This window comes from Falco punctatus (genome assembly GCF_963210335.1).
Source record: "Falco punctatus genome assembly, chromosome: 8".
Lineage (NCBI taxonomy): Eukaryota > Metazoa > Chordata > Aves > Falconiformes > Falconidae > Falco > Falco punctatus.
The window spans coordinates 53,182,844-53,207,409 of record NC_137588.1 but is presented as its reverse complement, the minus strand read 5'-3'; the positions used below and the strand labels follow the sequence as shown (position 1 = coordinate 53,207,409).

The following is a 24,566-nucleotide window of genomic DNA, read 5'->3' as shown; positions in this document are numbered from 1 at the left end:
CCCTGGCTCAGGCTGCCTGTTCCCCCCAGCTCCCAAGGGCAATGCTGGAAACACAGGGGTGTGAGCTTGGGCGGCTCCATCCAGGCAGGATTGTGTCCTTCAGATCTTGGGGGGGCTCACAGCATCCCAGGGCCCCCAGCTCAGAAGCTGTGCCTGCAAACCCAGCCCTGCCAGAGCTGAGCTGCTCTCGCTGAGCTGCGCTCGCTGCTGCAGTGGGACCAGATTAGCGTGTGTGTGGGAAGCTGGAGGGGAGAGGGAGGGAGCAGGCATGGCCCCCCTAGGAGCCCAGGCATGCAGGAGTCACGGAGGAGGGTGCAAGCGTGGGGGTGGCTGCCAGCCCACGCGCAGGGCTGGAGGGTGTGGGTGCTGTGCCCGCCGAAGGGCTCAGCCTGCCCAGCACCCCCCAGCTCCCAGCCTGGCTTGCAGCCACCCACCCTGCTGAGTCAGCACCCAGGAAGGTCGTGTCGGCAGCCGGCGCTTGCCAGGCCTGCCCGGCGTGCCTGAAACCTTGCGGTGCCAAATCCAGCAGGGCGGGAGCTTCGTCCTGCCTTAGCTGAGCAAAGCATAGGCAAGGCAGGCACGGTGCTGCCAGCACCGGCATCGCCAGCCCCTGCGTACCCCCACTCAGCCACGGCGGGGGCAGCACAAAGGTCCCGCTGGGAGCCCCCCCTGCACCGCACCGCCAGCCTGGGGAGCAGACCTGCCGGCACCCAGAGCCATGCCCAGCCCGTCCCTGCAGCAGGAGGCACGGCCCTGCATGCTCACCCGAGACCGACGCAGCGCCGAAAGCCCCTCTGTCAGCAGCTGCCGGCCCTCCCTGCCCTGGCGAGCTGGCCCAGCAGCTCCAAACCTGCTCAGCATGGTGCAGCACCCAGGCCGGCCGGCTCGCCCTGCCCCGCTGCCCTGGCAGCCTGGGAAAGCAAAACGCACGCAGGGAGGGAGGAGGTGGTGCGAGCCGATCACCAACAGGGCAGTTTCCCACCGCCTTTCCCTCTTCTCCAAGTCTCCTTGGGGCCTGGGACAGGGATTGGCTTTGATCCTCCTCTGGCTGGCCCAGCCCTGAGAGCAGAGACCGCACACAACTCACTGCACAGACTCAGCCCGGGCAGCAGCTGCCTGCCCCCGCGCTCCTCGTCGTGGTCGCCCAGGGGCTGTCGCAAACCACTATTGATTCAAAGCACAACTCAACCTCGGTGCCATGGGCCAGGCTCTGCCTTTATCTCGCTGCCTCCTCCTCTGGGGAAGCGGCCCAAGCCCTCCCACCAGGTCCCAAGGTTGCATTTACCCCTACCCTGGGGCTGGGGATCAGCCCCTGTGCAGGATAAAACAGCGCGGGGCTGCTTCAGCCACCCTTGGCCATCGAGGAGCGGGGTAACGACATACCCAGAGTGGCAGAACCCTCAGCTATGGCTTGTCCTGCTCCAGCAGACCCCTCTCTGGGCAGCAAAAGGTCCCGCAGCCACCAGGCAGCTGTGGCTGTGCTCCCAGCTGTACCTTGGCCCCTGGAGCCAGGAACGAGGGGCTGCAGCTGGCTCCCTCCGTCTGCCCTTGTTTGCATGGAAACAAGCAGGGAAAGCTAAACACACATACCCAGGCGGGGAGTCACAGCCTGCGCAGGGCAGGAGCGGGGAGCTGCCGGGGTGGGCCGGTGGGCAGCCCAGCCTGCGGTGCCCAGCTGCCCCGGGATCCCCTTACAGCTGGGGCACCTGCGGGGTCTGCACGGCACAGCCACAGCACACCACGGGTGAGGTGAAGAGCAAAGCTCTCCCCAGCACCGAGTCCTTGCTAGGAGCTGCACTCCTGCTCCCGCTTCCCCCAGCACGTGGCCTGGCACCAGCATCGCCGCGCTGAGCAGTTTTCAAGGGCAGGAACACACGCAGCACTTGTTTCCCCTCCGCCATGGAGGCACACAACCCCATCCCACCAGACCAGGGCTCCTCCCTTCCTCATAACAGCCACAACCCAGACTCCGGCTGTTATGATCTTCTTCCTGCAAACAAGCAAGGGTTGGGCTTTCGCATGGCTGTTGAGAAAGAGTCAGCCCCAACCTGCCATCTCCAGCTTCACGTAGCAGTGACCAAAGTCCTGGAGCTGGAGAATCCAGCCAGAGCTGCAGCAGCCAACGAGCATTTCATCACTCAGCCTTGCCCCAGGTCTCACGGCTCCTGAAGTGGGTCTGTCCAGCCTAGGAGGACTAGGAGAAACAGAACAACTTTGTACTTGCCCTCAATTAATGAGTGACCTATTTAGAGGAAAATCTGGGCTAAGAAAGAGCTGCAGCCAGCTGCTTAGGGGTGGCATGGCACAGACCAGGCTGAGCCCAGCAGCACCAGATTTGTTTGGGACAGAGAAGCCAGTTCAGAGCGTTTTAATAAACACCCTGAAAGTTTTTATAGCTGGGGAAGAGAAACCCAGTCTGGAAACAACCTCATGCTGCACCCTCCTTCCTGAGGCCATCAGCAAGGGGATGTCCCCTGCCACAGCCAGAGCGCAGCCAGCCGCCCGGTGCCTCAATGGCAGGCAGGGGGACCAGGAGCAAGGGGCAAGGTGGATGCATCGGCAGGAGCACCCTGTTCAGCATAGCAGGGAGGCTCTCAGCTCCGGGCCTGCCAGGGGCTGTGGTGATGCTCTCAGCTGGGAGGTGGGAGCCGGGGACTCCTCACAGTGCAGGAGCGGATGTCCCCCAGCGGGTGGAAGAGCCAGAGTACATGTTTGCCTGATGAAATCCTGCCGGCAGCCGGAGCGGTGTTTCAACTTGATGGCAGCTTTGAAAGGTAGGCGTTGGTCCGACCCAGCAAGCGTGTTAAAAGGAGAAGTGCTTATCTAACAGGACGTGCAAGTCAGATGGGTATCTCTCCTTCTAGAGAGGGTGCTGCCCGGAGCTGGCAGCCTCCCCTCCTGCTCTGCAGCCTGGGAAAGCCAACTGCCCCGGCCCAACCTCGGCAGGAGCAGACACTGCACCTGGGGGCCTTTCTGTAGGAAGGAGACTGGGTGGCAGCTCACACGTTTTAAGCCAAAGCACTTCCCACGCTGCGCTCAGCTTTCCATCAGCAACACCTCCATACTCCAGCTTACTGGGACAAAGCCAGACTAGACGCCAGGGATTTACCACACTCCTCCTGATGCAAGCTGAAGCAACGAGCAGCTTATTCTCTCCCTAGCTGAAAGAAAAGCAGTGTTATTCCTCAAGCTGAACTGTGGGGACCCAGGAACTGGGTGGGTGGGTTTGAGAGGGCAGCCAGACTAAGCTGTGGTACCTGGCAGATATAAAATGGTCCCTTTCCAATATTTCATTTTGAACCCACGTGCAAAGCACCACAGACGTTTGCCTATACCCCACATGGCAGCAGCCGGTTAGGCAAGCAGGCAGGCACACGGCTGATACAGCAGACCCAGAGAGGAGGCAAGCCCTGACCTGGCTCTGCCATGCTCTGCCTGTGCTGCCAGAACACCTGCATCCCCTTTACAGGCTCTTGCAGGGCAGCTGTTAAAATACTTCAGTCAGCCTCCAGCACCATTGCTAGCCTGGCACAGCAGCACCTACAACTCCTCCCCCCCCCCCCCCCCCCCGCACTCAGAGTGCTGCAGAAAACTTTTTTCTTGGGGGAGAAAAGGCATGGCAGGTCCCCCAGCAACCGTCCCACTTGGAGCACAGCTCCATGGACTCTTACAGCCCGGGCAGCCAGGCTCAAGGATGATCTTAAGGCTTCAGTTGCTTTGCGTTCACCTAAGATCATCCATAGGGGGTTTAGCAGTATCAGGGCTTTATCCAGAGAGGCAGCTGGTGCGCAGCTGCAGGTCCAAGGACAGCAGGGCAAGCCCTGCGGAGCCAGCCCTGCCAAGAACATCCCCAGCCTTCCTGCTCCCCTGGGCACGCTGGCACGCGGGCTGGGAGCAGAGCTGCCGCAGCAGTTTCAGTACCATCTCCGCAGCAGCTACCCCCATGCAGCAGGATGCTCACGGCTACTTCCCAGAACCAGGGTGAGGACCCAGCCGGGGCAGAGGGGTGCAGGGTGCAGATGGGACCAGGCTGGGCCAGCACCTTTAAACCCACTCCCAGAGCACATGGTGCGGGGCTCCATACTGGGGCAACACCCTCCAGATGCCAGCAGTCAGCTCCAGGGCAGCTGAAGAGCTGTCGAGAGAACTGACATGGAACTGGTTCAGCCTTTAGCTCCCAGGATGCTGGCAGAGAGGCTGAGATCAGGACTTCAGCCCCAAGCTCTTGATTACTGCAGTGAAAATAAAAGCAGCCATAGATCCACAGAGGAGGCTGTGCTGGCCTTCTAGAAATGGGGTTTGGGTGCAAACACTTCTTTCCTGGGAAGTGTTTCCTGGTGTTTTGGATTCCTTCCCATGCCACAAAGCTCCCCTTACAACACTGATCCCAAGTACTCCACATTCCTGCAGGACCATGGCTCAGCCACGTTAACAAACATCAGCAGCTGGCAAGCTATTTAGAGCAGCAGGATTGCTCCCAGCACTGTTTTCCTCTCCCATTACCTGCCAGAGGCACAGCCCACCAGCACGGGAGGCAACAGCCCCAGTGCAGCCCCACATATGCTAGAACCTCACAGCTTGCCACCATGGCCCACACCAGCCACCACGTCCTGCCTAGGAAGAGCCAAGTGTGCAGGAGGCTTGTCTGTGCCCCACTTGCTCCGGTATCTTGCATTTAAACTTTTTCCTAGAGGTTACAGAGAAGCTGCTGTGAACCGGGTGTTCGATAGACGCCACGGCCCGAAAGGATGCTGGCAGCTCTGGGACCCTGTGTTGGGCTGGCCAGCCCCAGCCGGGCTCAGCACATGGCTGCTCTGCCAGCAGAGCTCCTTTGGGCAGCCAGGCTGGATGCTGGGGTAGGAAACAAGCCAACAGCCCTCCAGGCTTGGGCAGGGAGCCCTGCAAAGGGTCACCGACATACACCACAGGCCTGGGGCTGGGACTCACGTTCCCAATGTTCAGTTCAAAATGCCCAAGCACGGGGCCATCTGCCCTTCAAGGCAGGTCCCTCGCTGCCACCCCGGCTGCCAGGCTCCGCTGGGCACAGCTCTGCCCCAGTTCCAGGAAGAGGGAGCAAAGGACAGCCAGCCCCCCCCGCCGCTGCCTTTGCTGTGTTTACCAGTCACCCAGCAACCTCGCCAGGGAAAGCGGCACCAGCTCCGCTTTCACTGCCTGTGGAATCCCAGGGAAGAGCAAGGCAGGGGAGAAGGTGGGAGGCCAGCGAGCAGACAGTACCAGGCTTTCCCTCGCCAGGGGACCGGGCAACTCCCCTGGGACTTCCCAAGGCAGGGGACACACCGGAGTCCTCTAGGAAAGAGCAGCGGGCAGCTGCCTGCACGCTCTTGGCACTGGGACCTGGTTTGCATTAGAGCAACTGCTTCCTCCCCCGGCTCCCCGCCCTGCGAAGGCCGTAAATATACTTAAACACACCCTGCACTGCATGTCCCGTGGGCACCCAGGTGTCCCTTGTCACCCGTGTTCAACTCCTTCCTTGGAAAAGCCAGCCCAGGAAGAGCTGTCTGCCACAGCCGAGCCAGTCTGTCCAGTGCCACCATTCTCCCTCTCCGCAGCCACCAGCAGGGTCCTGCCCACGCTGGGGCTCTGGGAGGCGCAGCACTGGGAGCAGTGGGCTGACAAGCCCCCGGCAGCCTCGCCCTAGGAGGGGCTGAGCACAGCGCAGACTGGCCCCCACGAGCTGTTTTACACGTTGGGAAGCAAAACCGAGCCACTTCCAATCAGCATCAAACTCCCCAGGCCGTGCTTTGCCTCGTGGGAACGTGCTGCCAGCCCAGCAGAGCCCGCTGGTTGCTGGCACAACGAGCCAGCCCCTGGCTCTGTGCCCAGCTCGCACCCCCCCTGTGCCACCCTGGCGCTGGGAGCCCCCCACCAGCAGGTACAGGGAAGGTCAAGAGGTGCAGTGTGAAAAGCTGTCAGTGAGAGGGAGAAAGGTCACCGAGCAGTGACTTACGCCCATAATCAGTTTATGGGATTTGTTAACAGCTTCAGGCTGGCCAGCCAGGGGCTCGCTACGACCACGTCAGCACGGCTTTAGCAGAGCAGCACCTTCCCACACCAGGGGTGCAACGCAAACAGGCTTTGTTGATGCTCCTCGGTTATCCAGATGCACGCAGCGCAGCAGGGCCATTGTAGCACAAGCCCAGCTAATGAAAGCCATTAATTAATACTTCCTGGGCAACACAAGGGAAGAATGGCCACAGCTGGGTTCCTTGCCTTTCCTCCCCCAGAAGAAAGAGGTCTCAGGAAGGCAGGCAAGCACTTCCAGGATGTGAGTCAGCAGGAGTTTCTGGCCGTACCTGCTGTTCAAACAGTGCCGTGCAGCTGGAGTTACCCGAGGTCCGACTGGCAGTCGGAGTGCCAGCCCTGAAGGAACACAGACGTGCTCCACTGTGCAAACACTCCTGATGCTGTCTGCAGGCTTCGCCCCACCAAGTAACCCCAACCCAGACCCATGTACTGCAAACAGGCCTGGCCCCACACCAGCAGCCACCACACCAGCAGCCACCCAGGAGGAACGAGCTCAGCACAAATCGGAGCTGTGCCCGGGGGGAGCTTTCGGCACACAAGAATGAATGTATTTGCTGCCTAAGTGATTCTTCTCAGCTCAGCAGACTTGCACCAGTTTGTAGCTTCACCTCTCTGCTCTCCTCCCCACCGCCCGTACACCCAGGCAGGCAAACGCTTCCTTGCTCCTCATTCTGCCTGACCTGGGCAAAGCCCTCCCTTAGAGCTGCCACCAGATGAAGATCTGGAAATGCTACCAGAGGCCAGCCAGCCTGGCCTGGCTGCGGGCCAGCAACAAGAAACTGGTTTGGAACACCGGAGGCAGCTGCAAGCCCCAAGGTGGTCCTGGGGTCAGGCCACTGCATCTACTTGGGGACAGCAGGGTTTGTGAAACACCAGTCCTTGCGGTCGTATAGAGATGGGCTCAAGGATCTTTAAAATTGCCCACGCTGCCAAGAAGGGGAGTTACCAGCCAGTGTACAAAAACCAAGGGAGAAGCATGTGCAGCAGCGAGGGCTAGCCAGGCACCGGGTACGCTATGCCAAGGAGACCAGCCTTAAACCCTGGGGGTTCCCACTGCGCTTTGGCATCAGTGTGTGCACGCACAAGGGACTCATCCAAGGTATGAGGAAGGGAAAGGGAAGGTTTGTTCGCTGTGCCCCTGGCCTGGTGGCCTGTGCGGTGCCACAAAGCACAGCTGAGTCACGCAGGTACCGCTGCCCCACCTCTGCCAGTTACTGAATTCTGCAGAGCCAAGCACCTGCCCTGGGCATTTACGAGGCTGTAAAGGACAAGGCGCTGATTTATCATTGCACACGGGGGCTTTGACTACAACAAGGAAAGCTCAAAAGCCAGTCCACCCTGTATGATGGCATGTGTACTCCTTCAATGATCTCAAATTGCTTTTGTTCTAAAAAAAAAAAAAAAAAGTTCAAAGTCCATCACCTGGAAAGTAGCTCAAGGCTCGGTATTATGTCAAGGGTGGTAGAGAACAGGGAGCAGCGCTGGGAGCCAGGAGCCTGCTCTTTGGGACACAAGCAGCGCGCACAGCGCCTCTGAAAGCTTCTCTGCCAGCTATGCGTATTGATGCTATCCTTCAATTTCAGAGAGGGAAAGAAATGAAGTTAAGACCAGCTGTGTTTACAAAAAACAATCTGCATTATCAACAAGAACAAAAGGTTCCTGGGGAGGAGAGGGAAAACAGAACAGTTAGGACTGAGTGTGCTGAGGTACTTCCAGCAGCAGCCCCTGATATCAAAATGCCAAGCTGTTCTCTGAATAAAAAAAAAAAAAAAAAAAAAAAAAAAAAAAAAAGCAGCTACATCACCTTTGCAGTTGTTACGGACAAAAATACCTAGAAACCTAGGAACTCAAGCCCGGTGTGAGAATACTCCCTAGCTCCTCCTGCTTTCCAGCTACCTGAATTCAGCACTAGCAACAGTCACATCTAAGAACGTCTCACATCATGCAAGAAGTCTAGTTAGCATCTTAATTTCAAAAGACTTCACACCTTTAGCATTGAGCTTTGCAAAGCAGTCAAACCCACTGCGTTTGAAAACAAGGACACGGTCTTGTCTTTTTGGACACAGCCTTCGCTTAGCACACCGCCTTTCCTTCGTGGCCAAGGACAACACAGTCCTGGATCTATTCTGAAAAGCTTCTTAATGCAACCGAGAATGACGAGCATCCTTGTGCCCCAGCACAACAGTCAATCTCAATTCTTCGCATACAGACCTGGTACCACCCTCCCCCCTTCCTGTTTAGCCCCAGATAACACGGATTACATTAAAGAGCCATTTCCCACATTAGAGCGTGCAGTGAAGGTAGTCTTTCCACTCAGGCCCCGTTAGGAGGGTCGGCACTTCCTCCGTCTTGTCCCTCGCCTCATGTTTCCAGAGGCATTAGTGCTTGGAGCAGACAGATCTTCCTCCCAGACCACTCTTCCTTTCTGTCTGGAGCCTGCCGGGCTCATAAACTTGTATTATGACATCAAGCTGATATGAAATCATGATGATTTCACTGCAATTAAGTAAGGCGCAGATGGGGCTGATAAAGCTGGCTAAGCAACAAATCTTCTAAATTGGAGAATGCTGTCAAGAGAAATTAAAGCCTTATACAAAAAACCAACACGGGATCACAGAAAAAAAATCCACCAGGAAGGGGTTGCCAGGAGGCATCTAGCCCAACCTCCTGCTCAAAGCAGCGCAGCTACGACTTGGGCACCCTCGCCCCTGCTGCTGCAGCCCGTTACAGGAAAAGCACAGCCCACAGAACACGTACAAGTTCCTGCAAGTTGTAAGCAACGCACCCCGAGAAAGCCAGCTCAGGGGAACAGGCAGAACAATGCAATAGCAGAGCAAGCTGACACGTAAGCTTGAAAAATAACCCCCATACAGACACAATTCAATAGAACTCAGCAAAAAAAAAAAATTAGGATGGCACACGCTGCACAGGCTTGACACACCTATCAAACATATGTAGCTTTCAGAGACTTGACTGTTCCCAACACAGCCAGGGCCTGAATCCATCACTTACTAGCAATACCCAACGCTGTGCAGAACAGCAGGCAAGGCAGGGCGCAAGAGTGATGTTACCAATGTTACTGGTAACCGAGACCTAGAGCAGCCTGCCCTTCTTTCAGAGCCTTTTATGGGAGAAGAGAAAAATGCTTTCAATTGCTTGCAACAACGGCTTAAATAGGTTAAAAATAATGAACCAGTATGCTGCACATGAGCACTCTGTGCTCCAAATTAAGCAACCCTTTAAAAGGTGGCCTTAGGACGCCTCTCAGTTGTTGTAAAGGAGGTTAATAAATTGCTTTGAAACCCTGTACACAGCTTAGCTAGGTGACTAAGAACCTGTTGTCACAGGCTAATGGCATTACCTGAATTCTAGCACTTTCCAGGGAGCATGAGGGTTTTTTTTCGTTTTTGTGCTTTACGGCCTCTGTTATGCTGATAATTACTTACAAACGGCCTGGGATTGCCTGCAGAAGTTCTTGACTTTGCATCAGGACAGTAGGTAAGAGTAAAACCTCCCAACACAAAACCTTTGCAGAGCTGCAACCAGAAGTCAAGATCCACATAGTTTTTAATGCTTTCAGGTTTAAGTCTTTGTTACAAACCAAATGGATTATACAGCAAATGAGTGTTCAGTATCACAGCATCTCTTTAAGGAAGGTTGCCATCTTGTTCGCTGTTCAGCATGCCTGGTGCAGGCTGGTTTTCTGCCAAGCAGCACAAGGCAGCTGATGGCTTAAGCTCACGCTTCTGTGCAGAAGTGAACTCTGTTAACACAGCATGTCTGAAAGACTAACTGGACTCCACGCTCCTCTGCGGGACAAGGCTTGCAGTCGTTCAGAACTACAAACCAATGCATTCTGACACACTAAGCGCATCAGCTGTTCTTGCTTACAGTGCTTATCAAGGGCAGATTTGTTTCTAAGACTTGACAACCCTCCTCAAAGTCTTGAACAAACTTTATGGACAGAGGAAATAATTTCTTCTCCTGAAACCACACGCTTTCCTCCAACTTTCAAATATCTCATGTCAAAGCAAGAAAAGTGGTGCCAAAACAATTCCAAGCAGCCACTCTGAAAACAGCTGCCAAGAATGCATTTCTTTGATGCTTCTTCCCCTTCTGCCAATGTATGTTATCAGATGCATTGCCTAGACAGTAGAAATCATATGTAAGGACATAACATAGTATTCTAGATACCAGTTCTTAGAAACATATCAGTTTTCATATGAGGCATTGCTTGTAAAGCATCCTTATTCAGATGGGGCAATACTCAAGAGTCTAGAAAAACCATCCTAGCCAGAGGAATGAGCTACATTTCTTCTTCCACCTTCCAGGTAACAGAGAGAGACCGCTCTGACTCAGAAAAGTTTCCAAATGTGCACCAGTATCTCTGAACCCAGCAGGCTTTCTGCCTCCCTGTACTCCCAGATTATCTATACAAACGTTTATTAGCACACAACGTTCTCCAGCTAAAGTTTAACATCTTCTCAGGGCAGATCCTTCTCGTAAAGAGAGTATGCATAGTGACCACACGAGACTGCGGCCTTGATCCAGATTACCACTCCGTGATGACAGAGAGTGCACAGTGATCTTGAAGAAATGGTTTCCAAAATGAGAGACCTTTTCAAACAGTAAAAATTTGAACTGTGAGCAGGAAACTCTGCTACATGCATGAAAACTGTCTAAAAAGCTAACATACAAACATTTACACAATAGGCATCTGGCAGCATTTTCAGACATTTTTTTAATTTATTCTGACATGCTATAAAGGAATAAATTACACTGTTAAAGAATTACCAGCAATAAAAGTATTTCTTTCTTTCAGCTGGGCTAGAATAGGAGTGAGAAAGAAGACAGCCTGGGGCAGTAACCAATGTGAACTCTGCGTGGTGCAAGGCTGTCCCCAAGAACAAGAGTAAATCTGGTCATATCCACTTCACAAGAAATTGAAAGAAAATGCCTTGGTTTAAAACCATCCAAATACTCCATTCAATTTTTTCTTAAAACTAGCAATCACAAGTCATTCCAGCTGATGCATGACATGGCAACGCTCGGAGGCTGCCAATACCAAGTCTGCAAAAGATGCCATTTCATTTTTAAAAAATCCAATCTTAGTACAGAGGGCTGGTCTCAAACAACAAGTTATACAAATGCAAGACTGCCCCTTCCCCCTCAAGGAAAAAATACAAAATTTATTTAAGAACAAAATGAGGAAGTTACAACACTAAATCTAAAATGATTTAGAAAGAAATATGACTTCTTTTGCTTAACAAATGGCCTCAAAACTTGGTTTAAAAACAGGGTAATGTAGATTTCTTAAACTGAATTAACAAGGCAAATTAAAAAAAATCTCATTTCCTTACAGAAACAGTTTTTAGTTTTTAATGAACTTGTAAACAAAAAAGCTCCCGCTTCAAAATAAAAACAAAATCCCAGATCATATAGATGTTTACAGTGATTACATTTATCTAAGCAACTTACATACAGGTTCAGTTGTAAGATGTTAACTAAATTTTGTGACAAATATGCTGTTTTTCCTTTTATACCAAGAACATTATAGAGTTAATGCAGAGTCCTAAAGATTATCTAGTAGTCGCTAAGTTTCTCTTAAGTCTTCACTTTAGATGCTGTTATTTCTAGCACAGGTAAGCAGGCAGAGTCTTTCATACGCTTAAAAACTGGAATCTTTGGTTACTACCATGTCAGCTGGCTTGGTATGTTGCACATAGAAGCCAACAACTTTTAAGAATGTTTTAAGTGTACAACTTTCAAAACCCAGGGAGGAATAACCAGAAAAGAGTGCACAATTGTGAGCATTTACAATTATCACAACTGTTGCCGAAGACTGTTCATGCCATTCTTCCAAAACAATGAGATCTCATAAGCAGTGTAGTTCAAAGTAAAAAGGTAACAAAACTTGGCATATGCACAATTTTCTCCACTTGTGTGTCAACCATTAGTTAACTTTTCCACTTGAAAAAAATGCAATAGAAAACTGGACACCATGTTTCACTATCTCAGTAATATTCACAATTACAGCTGCTACAACTCAAAGTGCAGCATCACTGACACTGCCCAGAGCCAGTTTATACTGATATTAAGTTCTTTACACCAAGTAAATGGTTGCCCACAGCCACTGGCAAGTGTACATATGAACTAAATTTCTAGGATTTGGGGAGTGACAAGTCCTGCTCCGATCTGCTCTGCTTTGTCCCATCCTTGCCATGCTCAGAAACCTGCAAGATAAACACAAGGGCAACTTACTGATACGGGATGAAAATGAGAAACAGCCTTCACAGCAGAAAAAAAAAATAATCAAACATCAGTTATGGTCATTCAAAGGGGAAAATGCTGTTCCATCTCAGAATTGCGGAGTTCCTGGTGTCCATTTCCAACACTAACCAGCATTGGCCATCACCCTTTAGCTCAAACACACACCTCTCTCTCACACCTACTGCTGCACTGGAAAACAAGCTCATACACCAGCTGGATGCCACATTCCTCAAATAGGAATTCAGACCAGCACTTTGAAAACAAGATGTGTTATTGCCACTAGGAAGCAGGATGTAATTTCATAGGATTGTTTTCTACTTGTCTGCAATGTCTCGTGTTTATATCCTTGAATGTCAAACTGTCATCTGATTGCAGTGGTGCTCTTCAGAGATGCAGTACAGCAGTGTCACACAGAGAAGGAAAACAAACAGGAATCACTTACCTTACAGTAACTGTTCGCTACATGCTCGCGTGTATGATGCCCTGGGGCAACCAGAACAGAACTGAGAACCTTTGACAGTGACTAGGAATCCAGCATACCTTCTGTCCTTGGAAGGGCAAGCGAAAGAACTCATGTGACAGGGGAGGTGGGGTGTGAAGAGCAGTTCTTTTAATGTTCAGTACTCCAAATGACAAGTTCAAGACATTGTGGAAAAGGGAGAGTAGAGGAATACACACAGAGATCTCGAAGAACCAGTTACTGCAAGCTAAGCCAGTCTTCCCTTCATGTGACTACTTATATACTTATTTCTGGTGACTCAGGTGGTAGCACTGTGCTTTAAAGAGGTAACAGGAATCTCAACCAAAGACTACTTTGCCAAGCAAGTTTCCGTTCTGGATGCCCTCCAAACAGTATGGTATTCTGCCGATGTATGAATTCATCTGAGCCACAGCTCTGAGTTTTTGCAGCAGAAATCTCCTCACAGTGAAATACAGACAAGGCTGACCTCAGCTATAGCTTGTGCTGTCATCCAAGAGAAGCAAGTGCAAACAAGTCTTAAACATAGCCTGACATTCAATCAAAAATGTATCTGGACAGCACTCAAAAGACAACTTTAACTCTTCCAGAACAGGCTACAAGTAACTTAGAGACTCAATACCTTTGTTTGAGCCCAGTCTTAATGCACTGAAGAACAACTCTCTTTACCCAGCACTAGCAATTCTAAAATTGACCACAACTCCACACCAGAATTAAAACAAGTCATTCCCACTTGAATGCAAATTCTCAAGGGAACCCCAGTGACTCCTTAGTTCCATTGGCATAGTTGTCCATAACCCTTACTTGATGCATACAACTGAAAGTTAAACTTTCCACTTAGTGTATTCAGCAGTAAACACTGACTCATCATTTGAACCACTTTCTCCATCAAAGCAGCCAAAATTAAGTCAAAAGGAGGAGTGTGCTTCCACTGTGGAAACAGACAGATCAACTCACTGCTTTAGACACCTGGAAATTTCAAATTAAAATAGGATCCCAACCCTGAGGATAAAGAACATGCTACAAATGATACACTATTTGTTAGAATACTTCAAATTGAAGGTATTATGGGCAGGAGTCTGACTCTACAGACAGCAATAGTGAACTGGATTCAACCCACAATATCCCTTGCAAGTCCTATTAAGACTACACAGGAGTGTTCCCAAACACACCCAACCACCGCTGTCCAACGAGATGCTGAGACATTCATGTAGTACACAAAACTTTACCAGTATGAAAAACATGCTGAAGAGTTTATGCCAGCATGTCTCTAACAAATCTTCACTACACAGGGCTAGCTCAAATCTGTACATTCATCACTCCTTGTCCCTCCAGGGTGTTACTTAAGTGTTTGATAATCTATGCTACGCAAGGGATACTCAAATTGCTTTATTATTACCATAGCTGCAGTTCTGATCAACAGGGGAAGAGTAACTGTACTACTATCATACTCCAAGAAGCTCCTCTACTTGCTCGTGTTCAAATGTTTTGTTCTATTAAGTAGCTGCAGAGACAAGCAGTGAAAAGAAGTTGTCAATTGGCCAAATCTCAAGTAGTAAACTAATAGCCTGTTCTGAGAAATACTGCCACGACCATAGGTGTCCAGTGAATGCTAATGGGCCTGCTGACAGGCTTACGGAACTCTACACTGGAGTGAATTAAAAACACTTCTCACAAATGGAACTGATAGACTTTATCCTGGAGATTGACTGCTTGAGTCAGTCTTATGACTGAGGGAAGCTGACTACAAATCACACCTGAACAACTGCTGCACCATCAAGAGATCAAGAGCTAAACTTTGCAGAGTCAGCAGAGAAGATCTGTCTGTTGAAACAGTTCACCTCTCCCAAGTTCAAAAACAGCTGATCTTGCTGTTACAAAAGACACTGCACAGGGTTCCAGAGAGGGACAGGGGGCCGGGGCGGGGAGGAGAAAGACCATTGACAGAACAGGCTACCCAGGAGCCAAACAAAATATTCAGCCTGAATAACCTTTAGGATTCAGTGAGATGGTTGAATATGGAGTTGTATCCGAGTTAAGGCAGCCAGGGATATCTACAAATGAGCACACTGTCCAAACAGCCTAGTGTCATGTAAGTCTCTGGACATTGCCTGAAAAAATTAAGATTTCACCACTCTCCCCAGACACACATCTTCCAGAGTACTTGCACTTTATACAATATACTGTAAGATTATAACCAATAAATGCACCTGTAAACTGGTATTTCCAGTACTCTTATTAAACCAGATATGGTTCCCAGAGGGGTATAATTTGATAATATGAAGCCTTTTAAGCCACTTCAATACAGGCTTTGCTACAGCAACTACCTGAGAATTTAACTGAACTCAAAAAAATACCTAGGTATTTCATTAATCTTCAATGTGACAGCAACATACAACCCATACAGCCTCCTGCTCGAGCTTAGCTGGTTTCAGAAAAATCTTCATTAACAGGCAGTATTTCCCACAAAAAGGCACATAGGATTTGAGAAATCTGGAATCTTCACTTTGACGAAGAGACTAAGCTAACTATTTTAGGAAGCTGGAAAAGTCTTCAGATGTTTGATAAGCACTACTTTAATGCTTTGGCTTACGTTACAGCTTGATTGATCCAGAGGTCACAAGCCTCTTCTTCATGATTGGGAAGGGAAAGGAGAGAGTCATTCCCCCAAAAGGCTGTTTCTCCATGCAAGAGCCAATGAAAGCCTGCTAGAAAAACAGCAACTTCTCCACAGCTGTAGCAATGGACCTCATTACCAAATGAGTGTGATGAGGAATGTTCATCAAGAAAAGGAATAGTCTACAAGGTTCAACTGCAAGACAGCTTCCCCGTTACTCATGCCTGTCAGTCAGCAGCAGATTTGCACCGTCATTAAATGACCACTAGAAGGTAGAGGCAGATAATCATTATGATGACCTTTTCTTTGCTTATGGTTCAGCACTTGGTCAGAGACCACCTGAGCCAGGAGGCTAGCACATTACGTCTCAGAATAGTTCAGCAAAACAGTATTTCAAGTGGATACAACTTGATTTTCAGGGTAGCGTCTGTTTACAGATTCATTACCTCCTGCAAGATCATTGCTTTAAGCATGAGTTATTGTGAAGAATCCACATTTTTGCTTTAGATTTATTTCCTCCTGCTCTAACAGCCAACTGCTCCAGACCCCAACATTAGGCTGCGTTTAGTAGTAGGTTCTGAACTTCAGTCAGAGCTTCTGTATTTCAGGAAGCAATCTAAGCCTAGGTGCTTAATCGTCACGTCTGCTATGTACTGGTGTTTCAGCTGAAGGAACTGGTTTACAGCCTTCCGTACTACAGTAACACCTGTCGGTTCCAGCTAAACAAGTTAGACAGAAAGAATCTGACACTTAATGGTGTCCTATGGAAATTTTTTTCTTCAAGAAACCATTTCAGACTGAGTCTTGGGGAAGACCAGCAGGTATTTTACTACTGCATTTTTCTGGATGAAGCATTATATTTTTGGATACCTATTTTGACTAGAGCCACATGGTAATGTTTGAATGCTGTCACAATACATGAGAAAATGTTTTGGTAACTTTATTGTAAATATGTCTGCATTTGACTTCCAATTCTACCATGTTAGCTTAATATATGATTTTATACATACAAAAGTGATAGTCAAGACAAGAATGTACTGAAGAGTAGCAAGTGCCAGCAATAAATAGCTCAGTATAAAACTTGAACATAGTTTCTCTGTTGTCACTTGAAGAACCTCATTAGCTTGAATTTTACCTACAGCTCATCTTGAGGAATCAATTACAAGACTGGCTGTAATGCTCAGTAGCTGTAGCTGTTTCATTCTGGTGACTTACTAGACTAACGCTGGCAGATCTACATCACAAAAAAAAATTAAAAGCTTCTAGAAAGCATTGAAAAATAAATCTTATGTGCCTTTTCAGAACTCAGTTTTCAGTTAAGTCTTGAACATTTCACAACATTTCCCTTTGAAACCATAACCTAGAAACATTAAAAATAGTAAAGAAATCTGAAACCCCTCCCCAGAGCACCCTGATACTTCAGAAAATTGTGACTTGGCAATCCACAGCAGTTCAGGGTTACTCCTTGATTTAGGCAAGGCATTTTGAGCTCACTGATCCTTTAACTCTGGACCAAATGTCTCAATGTAAAACCACTGGAGGAAGCCAGATCATTCACAATTTTCTGTTTCCAATGTTTGAGGCATACAGAACAGAAGCAAACCCACAGCACTATACCAGCTGGAACAGAGTAAAACCCAAAGTCTCTAGATCCTTACCTAGTTAATGAGAATTATCCCTTAAGAAGTGTTAGGTCTAGGATTTTGGATTGTATTATATATTTATATATATATATAAAAATATATATATGTGTATATATATAAATAAAAATAAAAATGTCACATTCCCAACACCAAGTCAGTTTCTTGTTTTTTTTGTTGGTTTTTTTTTTTTTTTGGAAAGTGGTTAATGCGGGAGCAAAAGATGCAGTGGTTAAAATGACCCAACATCCCCAGAAGAAATGATATGAAGAACAAGGACATTTTGGTATAAAGTTAGTAGTCAAATTCTCCAAGGACGTCTTTTGGTTTTGCTTTTTAAATTAACAGCCAAATATATTTTTTAAACCACCTCCTCGATCTAACACTTAAAATTGCTGACATTGTCCAAATTAGTGTAATTTTTTTTTTCTTGTAACGTCACTTGGTTCTTGGCTACTAACCTTTCATGTTACTCTTGGATTTGTCAGTTTGCTTGCCTGTGGGGGTTTGGGCCTGCTGCCCCTGCCCACTGGAAGAGGCTGCCTGCTGTGCTGCTTTCTGCTTTAACATTGTCCAGTCGAATGTGTAGTCATATTGGTGGTTCAAGGTCCTAGAAAAAGAGTGAAAGACTTTACCGTAACACATCATAACTTCCTTACTGCTAATACCAGGGCTTTGCTGAAACGCCTGAACTCTTTTTGTAAGCTGCTTTGGAGATTACAAAATGGTATATAAATGCTAAATATTACTAACTTAAAGGGATTCTTAAAGCAGGCCCAAATACCATAATACCATCAAGCATTTTCTTCACCATTTACGCAAAAGTCTGCGTTTGTAGAAGCACCTCTCACAACCCAGCTTACCCATTTGTCTGCACTGAGGTTCTCAGCTGTTGGTTTTTTTAAAATACATATAGTTTTAAGGAGACTGCAGTATTGTAGATCACTGAAAAAAAAACACGCTTTGAATTCCAAAAACTTGGAGGGAGACTGAGAGATCAGTACCAGCTCTTCTTTTGACAGATGCTATTCACTCTACTACACTGAGTTTATGTTCTGGTTTCTCTAACAAGCTCAATGTAACAGCACTATTCCCCTTCATTGAAATCCATCTCCTGGGCACCACTGCTAGTCACATCACCAATCTCCAAACATAAAAAACTTCAAACATTTCTACTGAGGAGTTGATTTCTTAAACTACTTGCAACAGAGAACTTGAAACATGAGCTCAACCCTGCAGCATTAGCGGTCAGATCATGCAATGGAAAACCAAAGGGAATCTTTTCCTTCACCTTTAAAATTGAACAGTATTTTTTAGGTCTTTTAAACAGCTTTTCAAACTCCAAAATGAAAGAAGGTCCCAGAAGAACTCCCTACACCACACACACAGAGAACAGCTTTCTGCAGTGTTAAGTCCCACAGAGCAGTTATCAACTGGTAAAGCACTGACAAATTCCTGTACTTTTCCAATTTGAAACTGACCTGAAAAGAATACGGAATAATTGCCTCAGATACATGTAATCTGGTGCCTCTTCAAAGCGCAGGCCACGACAGTAGTTCAGGTACATGGCAAATTCTGCAGGGAATCCCTGTAAATCAACAGTGTTAATCAAGCCAAGGCTTGCAGCAAAAAGCTTCTAACAACCCTACATAAGGCAGCAAAAAGCTGTATTTCTGTCTACAATGGCAGAGAAAAACTGTCTGAAGATTCATAAGTGTAAATTCTACGTTGCCTCTAGTTATTCACCTATTTTGTATTTCAGAAAGTAAGTTTGATCAGTGGGTTAGCAGGTCCATATTCTCTCCCTCCCCAGAATTGTTACTTGATGCATGTTTTGCAATCAGAAGTTCTCTGCTACCAAAACCTTCAACACACAACATATTTAGAGCACTTAATTCATCCTAATTAAACCTAGTTCTTATTAACTAGGTCTCTGAAATTAGTAGTAATTGTCTCTCCAAATTTCTACTCATGGCTCCTTGATAATCTACTTGAGCATACTAGAGGCAAGGTCAGTTACCACTATTAAATGTGAAAACTTAAACCATGAACACCTCCTTCAAAGATTCCCTGCTTTACATATTTATACATTTAATGCTATATATTAAAGCTTACATGTAAAGTAGGTAATAGCATACAGCACAGTGCTGTACTACAAGAAAGAAAACACGGGGTGTAATAGTTCAGCAGTTTGTCAGATCCTATCAGACTATAAGGGCACATAAATGTGAATGACTAGAAAGTACAATCCTTGGTGCTGCTGTTTGATGTGCAGAAACTACCATGTGTTCTCAAGGATCTTTGTTAACAAGCATGGGGCTGCTGCAGTTCAAGGGAAATCTTAAGACCCAAAGGATAGCACTGGAAAAACATCATCCTGCAACATGGCTTTAAAGACCACTTGACATCCAACTCCACTACAGCCTCTACTGAGATACACAAGGTAATATCAACGATCTTGAAGTGGCAGAAGCAAGTATATACTGGCAAGCTACACAGCTCTACCTTGGTTTTATTTATCCAAGAGGGCACACACAGAACTTTCACTGTGGAAGTTGAGGGTGAGACTTGTTCCTTTCTTAAGAGAGCTGGAGAACTCGCTCAACTGACAAGTCACCAAGAACCGGAACAATGATGGCATGAACTATGCTAAGAAATAGCAGCAAATGCCTGGCCTGTTACACACATTCACAGCCCTGCTGCACGGGCAAACACAAAGTACCCATGACTGCCAGAGAAGTATTATTCAGCAGCAAACACCCTCTGAGACTAATATATTGGCTCTAGTTTAAAAAAAAAAAAAACCAAAACAAAACCACAACCAGAACACTAAGAAAAGAACTTCCATTTCATAGCATGACATCATTTTGAAACTCTTACCTTACACAAAACCTCAACAGGAGTGGACATTTTCTTTTCACTAATCTTTTCATACTTTTGCTTCTTTGTTGCAGCCTGTGGAACATGTAGGTCACAATATAAGAGATACTGTGCAACACTGGATTAACGAGGACAGTAGCAAAAAAAATAAAAAAAATGACGAAAATCCTTTGGTCAACCGTAAGTATTTTATGTGAAATCTCCAAGTCCCACACACTTATTGCAAAGAGAATGAAGGTCAATCTGGTATTAAGATTTGGACACAGTTTAATACCATTTGTCGCAGTCTAATGCTTCCATCACATGGCACAGCTCGTGTAGTTCTGCTTTTGTCCATTAAATAGACCAGACTTGCATTTACATTTGCCAAAGTTGTATTAATTCCCACTCAGCACCCCATTCAAGGGCTGCCTGTGTGTTTCAGTAAGCAGCCATTACATTCATTTGCAGCTGAAGAGCTCTAGTTTCACAAGCTGCTTGTCTTTTTAGAAAACTTGCAGCTGCAACACTATTAAGAGTTACACAACTCTAACATGGAGGAAGAAAAACAATTAAAACATGAAAACAAATTACTGAAGTCCATGTAACAGAAATAAGAAGTACTTGCCATGCCTGTACTTGGCTACCACACATGAACATACTTGAAAAGTCTGTTGCAGCTAGTCATTATTCAGTCATGCCATAAACTGGACTAAGATACCAATAAAGCTGGACTTGCTAGCTGAGAGATTATTTCCATGCTCTCTACAGCAATTCAAAAAGCCACTAACAATGTTATTTTCTACTCTTCCCAAAAAGGGCCTCAGCCTACAACAGGACAATAATAATTTGCAAAGATGACGTAAGTTATTGTTTAGCATAAAATTTAAGGTAGTCAAACAATACACATTTTGCCTGCTACACGAGAAGCGGAAAGAACCTTTCTTCTAGCTTCTATATATATCATGCCTTGGGAAAAGCTGCTTTGTAGAACTGAAGGTAAACATTATATAAAACCACCTATCCAGACCAGCAGTCAGAAGCATGATACCCAAACATGGAAAAAAAATAAAATATAAAAAAAAAAAAGAGAAGGGTAGGGGGGGAAAAAAGGCAACATAACCTACCTTCAGTCCTTGCCAAGGCAGACTGGTTCTGTTAAAGTACATCAATACATAGCCTAAAGATTCCATGTCATCCCGACGACTGAAGAAAAAAACACAATGAATTACAAATTTTGCCTTTCATACTTTATTCCAAGTAGAGCAAGCATTCCAAAATTTAAAAAAAATAATAATCATTAAAGAATAAAACCTAAGCTTTGGCGCAAAGGAAGGTATCTTTCTAACACAGTTAAGACATCTAGGTGTTCAGAATTCCACTAGCAGGCATGTAAAAGCTCTTGAGAAGCAGGAAGGCGATCCTAATTTTTCAGGCAAGGAATAGTCAGTAGGTATTTGTGTGTAGTAAGTTTCCATCTGCAATTACATTATAATTTGGGAAACAAAACACTTTGGAACATAAGAAATGAAACATTAAATAAATGTCCTTCCCATTTAATTAAGTAGCTTGGATAGAAACTAAAGTTTTACCTGTAGGAACCATGGTATGCATTTTAAGAGATAAATGACATTAGCCTTAACTTCATTGGAAGATTTTTCCCTGAACCTTGCCTCAGTCTAGGACCGATACCGAACATTTAGCCCCAGAAGGGTGTAATTCCTTTCTTCACTTCTGTTAAGAGACCCTGAATTGTCTCTGATTTTTAACAGACAAGCAATATTTAGAAAGGTGCATGCATCAATCCGAGGTGCCTCTGTTTTCTTCCCACAAGAAGTCTGTTTTAAGACAGCTACAGAACTCCAAAGTTATCCATCCACAGACTTCACTGAGAATTTGCACGCAAACGCTCATCTAAAAGGCTTCAAATGTTTTCTGTACTGCATATGCTCCAGATCCACACTTCAGCCACACGAACGCCATCATACTTTGCTACACAGCTTTCATGATTACTAAGCCTAGTACAGTTCACTGAAATGGAAAAAATGCTCCATGATTTTTTTCCTCTTGGCAAAGCTGCCTCTTCCCAGCTGTGGTAGAATCAAATTTTTCCTCTGACTGCCTCTCTGCAGCTGACATCTATTTAAGACAGAGAAATAACTTATTTTTCTCCTCCCAGTTCCCTTATCAAGAGAACCTGACAGGTATTGCTGCTGCTTTGCCAGCCAGCCAGATCTGCAAGAAAAGCATTTAAATGGCAGCAGGAAAGATGACACACTTACTACCCCCACAAGGAAGCAAAAGGCTGAGAGCAGTATTGCAAACAGCATTATATATACGAGTGAGGGCAAAACAGCTCCCTTGAAGGGAGAACAAACAATTTGTAAGAACTCTGACAAATCTACCTCCAGATCTTGGTATGAGAGGAAAGAAGTCTTAGGTGATGTTTTGTATTATAGCCAGCCCAATATAACCACTAATAATCACCAGAATGGTCTACCCATCACCTTCTCAACTCATGTTCCAGCTCTCTGACCCTTTGAAGAACCAGTTCAGAGAGCTATCCCAGAAGAAAATCAGCTTGCCTCCCCTAAATAATTTCGCCACAAGGCCAAAAAAGCGCTATCTGTGCCCAGGGGCCAGGAAAGAGATAACTGGTTCGCTCCTCTTGACAGCAGCTAGGTCTGAGGTCATCTCAGCTATAACGTGAAAACACAGCCAAAGACAGAGGGATGAAAAATGATACAAAGACCATAAACTCCTGCAAAACCTGCTAATTCTATCAGAATTGCAGATCTTAATCATCAACAGAATTCACTGAACCGGTATCAGGCCATGATATAAAATTACATTTTCTGAGAAGGCAGTGGTAAATTCAGAAGTAAGAAAGGGACTAATAGTTTCCATCCCAAATCCAGTTCATTGTTTAAAAGTTTAATTTCATTATTTTGTATTAGGAAACACTGTAGTTCTGTAAAATCTGTAATGGATATATTACATGTGAGCATATACTGATCCAAAGTGATTTCCAAGATTTGAAAAACAGGACAATACCCTCCATTACTAAAACAAGAAATGGGTAACATTCCAAACAGCTCCTTGAGAACAGCTGTCATTACATGTAGGCAAACGTGTTCTGTAACAGTTAGAAGTACAGTACTAACAGTTGAAATATTCTGCCATCAGCTTCAGGACTGAATTCTCTTGATTACAGGAACATATTATTTGTTTGCCTCACTGTTGGCTTGATTTAGGCAGTTTAATAGCTTCCAGCATGCACCAAGCTACATTTCTAATTATTTTAGAATTCCCAGTACCAGCAGAGATGGCACAAGACCTCCAAGTAAATTCAAAAGCTGGAGCCCTTTGCAGCTCCCTCCCTTCATTGTAAGGTGCTAGCACAGCTATTCTCTTGCAAGAATGGCTTGGGCTCTACAAAATGTACTTACTTCAGAAACGATACCCATCATTTACCCTACCTGACCCACATGTCAAGTAGGCTTACATAATGATACTGACACACAATAATATACACTTAAGGAACCTTAAGGAAATTAAAGAGGAAGAAACATGGAACATTTTAAAGCACTAAATGTTTGTAAGTTACATGTTCTGTAGAAGTCAACCACTAGAAATTCTGTCATTCCCATCTTGATTAAATTGAAGGTCAGAGGCACAGACATTCACGGAAGTTTTAACTATGTCTAAGTGACCTCAGCATCATGTGGTAAAGCCACATTACACTTACACATTACAATATCTAGGCATAAAGGTAAGGAAGAGAAGAGAGGCATCACTTCGTATCTCATGAACACCTAAAATACACTTCCAAACAACCCGAAGTGCAATCTCCACTGGACCACTGCCAAGATACTGTAGTAGCAATATGCTTTTGATCCAGATGATAAAAATGTGTTTTTTGATTAAGCAAAGCTCAAACATATAAACACACACACGTGTACATATATACATAGAGCCACAACTGGCTGCATATACCAGAAATCAAAATACAGTGCAAGTGGAGTAGAAGATCTTTAAGTCTTGCTTGCAGGCAAAAGGATAAACAATAGTTTATTGTTGAAGGGAGAGTGAGGTAACAGGACACAGACACCAGCTTTAGAATACCTTTTCTGGCTACTGAACTGCATCTCAAGCCAGTCAGCAGCGGCATCAACAAGTACCAACACAATCAAGAAGAAAGTGCACCATTTTATTTGTGAACATCCTCTGACAGATCCACATGAAAGTATAGCTTATCCTTTAAAAAAAAACCTAAACCAACAGTATACAGAACATCCACCTCATGCTTGCAAGACTTAAAGACTCTCCAAGAAGCAAACAAGGTACTTGGATTTTTCCACCTACCCTTTCATAGGCAGCGAAAAAGAAAAGCACTTGCAAAGGTATATATACACTTATTCATACAAAATTAGTTCAGACACCTCAGAAGCTTACAAATAAGATCATCCTGCAGCCTCCAAAAGCACAGCAGTAATCTCCTTGAACTCACCTCTGCTCAATGCCAAGATGTGCATTGATACTGGCATATCGAGCTGTGCCAGTGAGATTTTTGTCTTCTCTGTATGGTATGTGTTGCCTTGTCCTGTTGTCCCGGTACTTTTTGGCCAAACCAAAGTCAATAAGGAATAACTTAAAG

At 46.3% G+C, this 24,566-nt stretch overlaps 1 protein-coding gene across 5 annotated transcripts in view; it reads right to left on the bottom strand.

Moving 5' to 3' along the window:
• Positions 1-9,594: 9,594 nt before the first annotated feature.
• Positions 9,595-24,566, bottom strand: part of CSNK1A1 (casein kinase 1 alpha 1) — a gene marked incomplete at its 3' end in the record, with an annotated part of 37,191 nt that continues 22,219 nt past the window's right edge. For 3 of the 5 annotated variants that reach the window (XM_080398029.1, XM_080398032.1, XM_080398033.1), the window contains 6 exons: positions 24,420-24,559; positions 21,037-21,115; positions 19,931-20,005; positions 18,532-18,638; positions 17,512-17,660; positions 9,595-12,278 (listed from right to left, as the gene is read on the bottom strand). In XM_080398029.1, the coding sequence (XP_080254155.1) occupies positions 12,271-12,278; positions 17,512-17,660; positions 18,532-18,638; positions 19,931-20,005; positions 21,037-21,115; positions 24,420-24,559 (558 nt within the window). Of the gene's footprint in view, positions 12,279-17,506; positions 17,661-18,531; positions 18,639-19,930; positions 20,006-21,036; positions 21,116-24,419; positions 24,560-24,566 lie in introns of those variants that run through there. The other 2 variants (XM_080398031.1, XM_080398030.1) reach the window with 2 other exon arrangements.